This window comes from Homarus americanus, unplaced genomic scaffold, assembly GCF_018991925.1.
Source record: "Homarus americanus isolate GMGI-L3 unplaced genomic scaffold, GMGI_Hamer_2.0 scaffold13284, whole genome shotgun sequence".
Lineage (NCBI taxonomy): Eukaryota > Metazoa > Arthropoda > Malacostraca > Decapoda > Nephropidae > Homarus > Homarus americanus.
In genome coordinates, this window is record NW_024750842.1 from 301,223 (window position 1) to 311,982 (window position 10,760).

The window sequence follows — 10,760 nt, forward strand, 5'->3', positions numbered from 1 at the left end:
TACATTAACATGGCGATAGTCTGATCTTCCTCCTCCTCCTCCTCTAAACAACGCCAGCACGAACGATCAGTAACGCCAGTACACGAGCCATTTTTTATTAGCGTTTCATGGTTCGCTTGTACTGTGATTTGCACTGACGACACCTCTCTCTCTCTCTCTCTCTCTCTCTCTCTCTCTCTCTCTCTCTCTCTTAATTATGGTAATCATATTCATCTAACGTCAGCTATAACTTGCAACAAATGTCTTTATCTATACTATTCATTAACCTGCAGAAATGTAGAGTATACAGGTAGTTGCCGCCACCACCCTAACCTGTTCTCGGCAGCAAATGTAGTCTAGAGATGCTGATGTTGTGGTAATGAGGGCGGCCAGGGAAGAACCAGGTTGGAAAAGTATCACGGACAACACTACGGACTTATGCTCTTTTATTATGATGCCTTTGAAAATGTCTCTTTGTTTATTTATGTTCAATGGGTCATTTTAATGATTGTTTACAGGTGAAGTTGAGGAGGTTGGTTGTAAATATTCTTTATAGTTGTGTTTCCGGAAGAGGAGGAGGAGGAGGTAGATGAGGAGAAGGAGGAGGTAGATGAGGAGAAGGAGGTAGAGGAGGGAGTGACTGTGTTAGCGGGTAGGTCTTGTGGCGTCCCCCCGCTGTCATTAACTCTCGTCTTGGCTGTCTTGTGTCATGTCACCAAGATTTATGTGGCTGGTTTATCTGGCTGCTGTTTTTACCTCTCCCTCTCCTCGGTTGATGCATGAGAGCTTGTGTGTGTGTGTGTGTGTGTGTGTGTGTGTGTGTGTGTGTTATGATCCACAGTTCAGTAATTAAGACAGAGTTAAGCTAATCCACTTTCTCTCCGGCAGGGTTCGTGGGGTGTATGTCCACCTTCAGTGTGGACGGGGAGGTGCAGCCACTCAACTCGACGGGGTCGCTGCTGGAGGCTGTCGCTCGCGGGGTGGCGCTCGTCACAGACTGCACAGCGGCAGACCTGGGTACAGCCACCTCCACAGACCCTCTGTCCATCGGCATCACCCTCGTCATCGTCTTCTTCGTACTCCTCCTCGTCGCCATCCTGGTGTCCTTCATCGTCTACCGAGTCAGGCGCCAGCGACGAGAGAGAGGCGGTGTGCACGTCAAGCAGAACGGGTCTGCTCTCCTCGCCAACACCTCCTCTGATTCCGGGAGGTCACCGCAGGACTCCGGCTACGTGGAGAGTGCGGAGATGACGGACGACGTTCTCCGCTCACACCTCTCTCAGGAGCTGGCGACGAAGAAGTACAAGGAGCGTGATCACGAGCGGCCTCAGAGACCTGATATAATCGAGCGGGAGGTGATGAACAAGTCGCCGGGTGTCCCCCTCAGGGTGGACGAGTCACAGCTGCAGGAGCGGGACACCATGGCTGGCCTGGGCCACATACCCGACTCAGAGGCCCCTGAACACTACGACCTGGAGAACGCCTCGTCCATCGCGCCCTCCGACATCGACATAGTGTACCACTATAAGGGTTACAGAGACGGCAATGTGCGGAAGTATAAGACAAACCCTCACGTGCCGGGCTACCACAAGCACAACCACCGCCACTCCCCGCACAACTTCCCCAACACACCGCACCGCGAGAGTCCCCGCAACCTGATGCGGCAGAGTCCTAACCCTGTGGCGCCGCGGGAGTCGCCCTCTGTACTCAAGATGCAGTCTACACCTCTTGCTCGCCTCTCCCCCTCCTCAGAACTGTCGCAGCAGACGCCGCGTATTCTCACATTGCAGGACATTAGCGGCAAACCCCTGCAGACAGCTCTCCTTGCCACCTCACAAGGGCCAGGTGTGAAGGACGTCATGTCCACTAGTGAGAGATCACTCAATTCACCTGTGTCACACCTGTCTCAGTCGTCTGGGTCTATGCACGCATCGTCACAGTCGACGAAGAAGAAGAAACACGACAGCAGCGTGAGTCTGGGCCTCACGCCGGAGGAGATCGAGCGTCTCAACACGAGGCCGCGCAACTCCTCGCTGGTGTCTACGTTAGACGCTGTGTCTTCCTCCAGTGAGGACAACCAACGCAAAGACAAACTGGCAGAACTCATCGAGACCAACACAGAGCTGCTGGAGCCTCCAGACTCCTCCACCGACGAGTCAGGCAATGATTCCTTCACTTGTTCAGAGTTTGAGTACGAGAACAATTACGAGAAGGTTACCCGCGACTTTGGTCCTGGCAACATGATCTTCAGCAAGTTAGCGGAGGTAGACAACGAGAACGAGCACGACAACGAGTCTGCCAAGAATTACGACGGCTTTGATTCTTTTCGAGGCTCGCTCAGCACACTGGTGGCGTCAGACGACGACCTGAGCAACATGAGCTCCTACAAGCCACCCAACGGCTCCACGTTCGGCTGGGACTATCTGCTCAACTGGGGTCCCAATTTCGAGAGCCTAGTGGGCGTGTTCAAGGACATAGCCGAACTACCGGACAACACCACCAACGGGCGGGTGAGCGCTCGGGGCACACCCAAACCCAACGAGGAGTACGTATAGCGGCGATCACAGCTGAGCGAGGAAGATATATAGCAGCCGCCAAAGCCTATAACTTATAAGGAGTTAAGAAGCCCGACACAACCCTCACGAGTCCGCGTACCCCACCATGGTCCCTCTGGCGCCCCTGAAGGAGATGACGTCACTGAAGACGATGTTGTCCCTGATGGAGGCGACGACACCCCTGCAGGCGAGGACGTCCTTCAACGAGAGACTAGACGTGGGGGGCGAGGCGGATTAGGGCTGAAGTGGTAGACGGGGCCCTCCCATCAGTGAGGACACGAGACTCCTGGAGGAGGAGGAGGAGCACCTCGGTACCTCATCAAATGGAGGAGGAGGAGGAGGAGGAAGACCTCGTCACATGGAGGAGGAGGAGGAGGACCACGTCACTGTGCCCATTATATCTCGTGAAGGTGTTACTCAAACTACGCTTCTAGTTGTACACAAAAGTGCGACTCGACACAGTGTCACGAACACTGCCAGCGAGGACGCTCCATATTTTTTAATTAACGAATTTTCTATTTTCTGCCCGGGCCATTTATGAGAGAGACATTGACGGCAGTTGGCATGTGCGAGGACAGTGACCTCTGTTGACGAAGCCAATAAATCAGTCGGAAAACAATCAGTGCAAGTTGAGTGGTCAAATGGTAGTATCACAACACAATGTTCATTTTCATCTTTTTTTTTTCTTCAGTAAGCATCACGTCTCAAGCGGCCAAATGCGTTAACAAGGTGCCTATATGTGACCTACTATCAACCTGATACTCCAGTTCACGTTGCCAAAACTTTGTTGATTGTTCGCGTAATAATAGATGAGAGTTTCTGGTTCCGAGTTGCCAAATGTAGGAGTGCCCTGTGCTCTTTGATTCATAGGAAATATTGTGAATTCTCAGAGGCCAAACTTATGTATTTAAATGTTTCTTGTTTTAAGTTTTTTTTCCTCTATATTACTGCTGCTATGCATTTAAAACAAATTTCGTATAGGTCTTACAATTGTCGTGTAAAAACTCGAAATGGCCAAATCTTTTTATCCCTCAACAAAGCTGAACTAAGGTGCCTTTTAATTGCCATAATCAAAGAATGGGATCCGTGAGAGTCTTCCAGTGCCAGAGTGTTGATGATGATGATGTCAGCGGGGCGGACGATACTATGCACCAGAAATGTTCACTACAACCTTGTCCCAGATGTTTTGTACTCATCATGTAACTATTTATAAAACACTAGTTGTTAAGTCTTGCTGATAATGTATTCCGTTCAAAGTGATGTAGATTACGATTTTTAAAAGGTTTGTACAACTGAAGATGTTAAAGAGATGGATCTGGTTGGTTGACTGAAGCTCCAATAAGAATAATGTTTAAATGTAACATAAAAAAAAAAACACTAAGACTTTACCTTAACTAAATACTTTCACTTAATATCAGTTAAAAGACTAAATTCATGTACAATCTTTTAGAAATTTTACGTGAAATCTGTCGCCCAACATTTATCACGTGAACGCTATTTACTAAATCTAGTCTTGGTGCAAATTTAATGATATATATAAACGATTTTCTTATATTTTAGCTTTACTTAATCATAAAGGTAAGTTCTTACATCTTCAGTTATGTGGACTATCCATCGTTCGTGTGAGCCTTAACTATCTCCTCAACTATTTACTCCAAGTTCACTTTGTTATTATCGCCCGTCATCGCCTGTGTTCGTGTGTGTGTCTGTGACTCTGACTTGGTCTACCTCTCGAGCGGATCCCGGGGGTTTTGCAGTTAATTAAATGGACTTATATATTTTCTTTTTTTTTTCTTTGAGGGATTATCTTACATTATAATGTCCTGATTTGTTAAAAGGTATAATAGAATTAATTTTGGATTGGCTGAATGCTGTTAGTAACATTCTAATTTGATTAAAAAAAATAGATAATTTGTTATGAAAATCAATTGTCTACCTAAATTCCAAAACAATGTTGTTCTTGTGATATAAGCAAGAAAACTTACCCCTAAAGTGATTATTATTATTTGTTTTGTTTTCATTTTTCATGTTAAGAATATGTCGAGTAAATATAACTCAAAGCCTAAAAATACTAGAACTATCTGCAACGGACCCAATTTTGTACTATACTAGGGTTAATACTATGGCTCTTGTACATTATCAACTCCTTGTATATATATTTGACTATTTGTACAGTTGCATTCTTAAGTAAGTCAAAGCCACGTTATGTGTGCCAAATTGTTTGTTGTTGTTTTTGATCAGTATGAATGGAGCGAGAGATACTGCTGTTGTACCCTGCCACCTTGTGATTTATGTATAAAGTGATATTGTAATAAACATTTGTAATGCGAGTCTTATTGTTTTGACTCCTTGTGTAGGTAAAGGAAGGATTAAACTCTACGCTCCCTCCTTTATCTTATCTACGTAGAAAAAGAAGCATTATCAAGTGTTTTGGTCTTCAAGAGAGGTATATTTGCTACAAGTCTCAGCGCGATGTATAAAGAAAACTATCTGCTTACGGGGTATAATTTTAATGTAATATAGTCTTGTAAAATAAATTCAAAAGCTTACATACCCAAGACGCCATTTTCTTGATGATTAAATGAACAAATTACACCAAGTTGATTACAAGTTAATATTATTATTGCGGCTAAATATATTCATTATATATGTAAATAGTAATATAGTAGGATTTGTTACTTGATTTCATTATAATTTTGTAATATTCTTTGTATATTGGAAAAAATAATTTTCCAATGTACGAGAAGAGTTTAGGACGGGTGAGTGTCGGGGCTGCACTGGTCCCGGCGCTCTCTACTATATCCCTGTAATTATTGACAAAATGCAGTCAACTTTGTATTTAAATTACATATGTAACAGTGGTGAATTATCCCCCCATTTTTTTATATAATTAAAGAACATTTTATAGTTACTATTGTGCCAGCAACTACAAACTACATTAAGGACAATTGGAAGTTCCATTCAATAATAATAACTGACAGTGTTGATATCTGTCTAGCAACAACATGGAGAGCCTCGTCACCGAAGAACAAAAAGGTAATTATGATTTATCGTAACAGTAGCTGCCAGTACACTTGGTATTGTTGCATTTGTCAGTAGTTGTTATTTTCCTCTCTTCTGGATTTATTGAAATGGACAGGAAATAAATCACGGGTAATTGTTAAGGTCTGTATAGTGACGTCATCTTGGTAGAATTATATAACAAACTCTTACGAATGAATAGTTTTAATGATAAAGGTACAAGAGACGAACTTAAAACACGTTCAACTTCCACAAATTCTTAAATATTTACGTCTTTATAATAAAAAAAAATAATATTCACGAGACTTTGCTTATTTTGAATGTAAATTGACATTTGTTTTTATTCACTAGAACATGAAAAGTCCATAAAGGAATTTGTTTTGTCAATTACCGTTTGATAAAGACGTTGTGAAGTTTAACTTAAATCTTGTCATAACTTAATATGGGGTACGCTACCTTCCCTTTCCATTAGTTCACAACCTGTTCTGGCTTAAGTCTTGTGTACATACATCTTGGAGGTGTCGTTAGTCTTTGTAACGTTAGATACAACCTGTCATCCGAGACAGCTAACAAGAGCCGTCCAATACTGGGTTCTTTAACATCATCCATGCACAAATGACAAGCTTATCTTATTCTCGGCGTCAGTCAGAGCTTTGTGGTGACTGTCCCAGGCTACTGCACACGGTAAACAACCTATGTATCCAAGTTAATGTAAGGTTTCCCTCCTGGACGTGCACAGGAAGTGGGTACGATGTGCGGTCACACGTCATTCCAAGCAGATGTCATAATCTGGAGTGCCCCGCGACCCTGCTTTCGATAAATTCGATAATATAGGTATATAGTTTTTGTTTTGTTTTACGTAACTGTTGGTGTTGAACGTTTTACCAAATATTGACAGCAGCCAAGATGAAAAAAGAAAACCAATCCTTCAGCGTCAACAGCTGATGGTGGAATGAGCCGAGCTGTGGACCGTGAAATTAATTCCCGAAATGTCCATCTGTTTACAGGCGCCACAATAAAAAGCTGTAAACAATAGTACGCCATTTGCTCCCGTAACTCCCAATACAAAGAAGTCCATTAAAATCTCCGAGAAGTCGTATAATCAAATTATGTGTGTGTGTGTGTGTGTGTCAAGGAATGACTGTTGTCATTATCAGGCAGGGATTGAACAAAGACAGGCACACCCTATGGCAGGCTGTACACGCTCCGTCGAGGCCTGGTCAACATACCTTAGGACAACACGAAGTCACATGACCTGCTCGGGTTCACCAGATTTATGACCACGACCTCAATTTCCGCCAACCACACATTGGGGGAGATAGATGTGAGCTGGCATCCGTTCTCTCCGCGATGCAACTGTGTGGAATGCGCTTACCCACAGCAGCAGTGACAGCAGCCGACAGTGACCAGGGCCTTAGGACAGACATGCCAGCCATCCGTCATATTGTGGTGTAGCCCACAACCCCGAGGACTCGACACCATCAATGTACCAGCGCATCTAACACCCAGAGCACTCGGCTTACCACATAGTACAGCTTAGCACAGTTCTTAATACACCCAGCACACCACATGGTGAAGCTTCGCATACATTTGTCAACACGATCAACATAATACAAGTTACAACCATGGTCAGGACAGCGCAGTACTCGGTCAGTACAGCTTAACACACTCTACGGGTGATCACACAAAACCCAGTGCAACTTAACACACAACACCCAGTACTGTACATCTCAGCGCCTCCTACACAAAGGAAGTGTCAAGCACTGATAATTATCTACAAGAAAACGCGAGGAAAAACATTTCAAGAAGTCTTCTGAAATGTTTGATGTTTTTTTTTCCCATCTTGTGAGAGCAGTTACGCCCCTGGTTAAACCATGATGCGCTAGTAAGCACATCACAGTATTGTATTAATTTTTTCGTTAAATACGTTGTCAAGATTATCAGTGACTGCCATTTTGCTACGCCATGCCAAAAATACCATTACGTTAGTCGTTTCTTCACCACAAAATAAATCTTGGCAAAATTACATTACTTGGCGATATGATTATTTGCGCTAGGCTACGTTATTTCCCCTTGGTGCGGTGCATGTGTACTTCTTATGGATCAAATATCAATTACTCGCTAAAGTAAGCATTACGAGAGCATGCTGGTATATGAAATATTGCTGCATTGCCAATTTTCCTTATGATGAAATTATATATTGGCGAGACGGGCCATTGAAATAATTTCCAAACCAGTTTGTGGCAATCCATCACACCACCATTAATCTGCCGCCCGCCGTGCAACAACAAAAACAAGGTGCGGCTACTGGGTACACGTGAATGTGGTCGGCGAACACCAGTCATTACACGGAGGCCTCTGATACCTTAATTATTATAACTTATTCCCTTAATTTTTGATTATGCAAAACAAACACAACTGTCGTCATTTTGAAAGCGATACTGAAACATTGGGGAAACCAACAGTTAGTTATAAAGTATACATGTAAGGTATTTTGCCAAGCTTAATTTATTATATTAGATTTTCGTGTGGATAGGCTATCAGCTGCACAGATTGACCGGAGAGCTTAATCACGTGACGGTGAAATTATTTCCAATAGTCTCATAACATAGTGATCCAAGGCAGCATTTGGTGAATACTTCTTTTTGAAAGTATTTCAGAATCTTTCAGGGGGAAAAGAAGATAAACAATAAGCAAAAAATAAAACATCGCTAGCACCCTCCCCCCCCCCATGACAGACTATTCACAAAGTCTAAGCCAGAGCCAGTTCCGAACACCACTTGGGCAACAACGGCAGACCTTACCACAAACCTGTTGCGACCAGATTCTCAAAGACATTTAGGATGAATCTTTCTCGTAGCTAAAGATGCGAAAATTCTCCCTACTGGCTGAATTAACCTAAAGAAAATGGCGTCCAGAAATAGCATAAAACAACCGTAACTCGATACGTTCAGTTAGTGGACAAAATTAAAGCACATTAACTAACTTTTGTGGGGGGTCTTCTTGTGCCATGTTAGTGTTTTCTTGAATAATCAGATACGAGCAATGTCCATTGTATGAATCTCTTATAGTCTGGACCCCGACCTATAAAGATAGTGACCCAACACTACGTGGGAGCTGGTCACAACAAAATCTCACCAGGTATATATTTCTGCTGGACAAAATACCAAAATGTCCATAGATAGTTAGATTCTCACTGGACAAAATCTCATGGGTTTCCTATTCCCAAACTAAATGGGTCTCCTATTAGCGAACTGAAGTAAAGGCCACGATGAAAAGTCACATTTTCTTTATCTGTCCATAATATTGCAGTAGTGCTCTTGCTTCTCCTTATGGTAACATGGGTTTAATCCCCGCCCGGGTCGGTTGTGGTGTGGAAGGTGTCATCCAACCGAACGTGGCAAGGTTTTGTCTGGGTAATTTAGTTTCCTCTAGAGACCAGTTAAGTTTTAGTGATAGAGCTGTTCAGTTGTATAAGTTATCAATCAATAAACGAAAGATTAATCATATGAATATAAGTTTGATAGTTAAATATACAACCGGTGTACCTTTAACTCACCGGCCACAGAATTCCAAGATTATTAAAGTTACCCATGAAATATAATTGTATATTGGTTTTCTGTGGATAGATTCTCTGGGTAACTATTATGTTTACTTATTTTGTATGCTAGATTATGATTAGTTCAAATCTTAAGTTCTCTTTCTGGTGCTATGTTCAGAATTCTCATGTAAATATTGTAATTAATTGAGGAAACGTTGCTTAGCTCATAGAGAGAGAGATTTACCTGCGATACAAAAAACTACGCTTCAACCACTGTACCGCCAACACCCACAGTACAGTCCATGTAAAGTTACAGTTACATGATGATAATAATTACTACATAATAATGACTTAGAGTAATAATGATGATAATATTAACAATAAATATAATGGATTTTATTGCTGAATTACAATTACTGTATATATCGGCGAACAGCTTAGTGATTCTTGTCTGTGAGTGCAAGTACTGACCTTCCTCATGAGTGTGTGTGGATCGTTTGTTAGTGTGTGTGTGGATCGTTTGTTAGTGTGTGTGTGGATCGTTTGTTAGTGTGTGTGTGGATCGTTTGTTAGTGCGTGTGTCTATAATTTTCTGTCACCTGTTGTTGTGTTTGTGTACTGACTATTAACACCTGTCACTTGCTAAGGAACAACCAGCCACACCTACATAATTAATCCATTCTATTAACTGTGTACCCAATATTGCAGAGAGGTTAACTGACACCCGCGCGAGGCTTTTAACGACCTGGTGCGATTGGGGAGGAGTAGCACCATCGATCGTTCATAAGTGTGGTTCATGAATGCCTCCAGCGGGACAATGAGAAGCATCCACTACCACCTCGTGTCAGGGGGGCATAGAACCATAGCCTGGCACACCTTGGGGTCGACACCATTACCGGTCTTACCCGCCTGCAGTACACACACGGACACATTACTTCAGGTGAGTTGAGTTTTGTCCTTATTCACAAATTTATTTATTATATTTCTGCATTACAAGAAGGAATATATTAGAACTTACAAATGCACTGTCCTTTTTTTTTTTTGGCTGAAACAATTTACATATCAAACTGTGTAGTGGAAAAGTTAAATGAAGTGATAAGAAGATATCTCACCGTAACTCCTAAAGTAATGCTTGAGCTCATATCACCATTTTTACTAACTTGCAGTGGGTCATAAATGATTGAAAACCATTAAATTTTAACTCTAGAATTTGATGTTTTGCACGATTTTCAAGGAACTAGTCCAGAGTGCTGTTGGTTTGTTTGACTACTGCTGGGCACATTGAGACGTACTGTATCTTGCTATTTGGTAATAATCTGAGAATACCAAAACGAATAATAAACGTTGCATGCCAGATCACCAATTATATTATCAGCCAGTGATTTACGGTACAGGAGGGACACAAACTTCCTTACAAAATAGGGTTCCGATGCATGGTGAATGTATGGATCCAGGAGTTATTTAATTTTATTTTATTTATGTTTTTTTAATTACATGGTATTTTTTATGTTTATGTCGGACCTAAACTGGGGATTGGTTTCTGGGTCAAATATCATTATTATTACACATAATTCTTGTTTTCGTTTCTTAAATATGATGACATTTTGGAGGTCTCTAGGGAGTATGGGTTAGTCTTATGTATTATCGATCCTATTATAGATTAA

The 10,760-nt window shown here is 42.3% G+C and overlaps 1 protein-coding gene across 1 annotated transcript in view; it reads left to right on the top strand.

Annotated features, from left to right (window-relative positions):
- The window catches only part of LOC121854222 (cadherin-related tumor suppressor-like), a 69,088-nt gene extending 64,224 nt beyond the window's left edge, over positions 1-4,864 (top strand). Inside the window, 1 exon segment of the mRNA XM_042348729.1 lies at positions 868-4,864. Coding sequence (XP_042204663.1) covers positions 868-2,534 — 1,667 coding nt within the window. The 3' untranslated portion in view covers positions 2,535-4,864.
- The last annotated feature ends 5,896 nt before the right edge of the window (positions 4,865-10,760 follow it).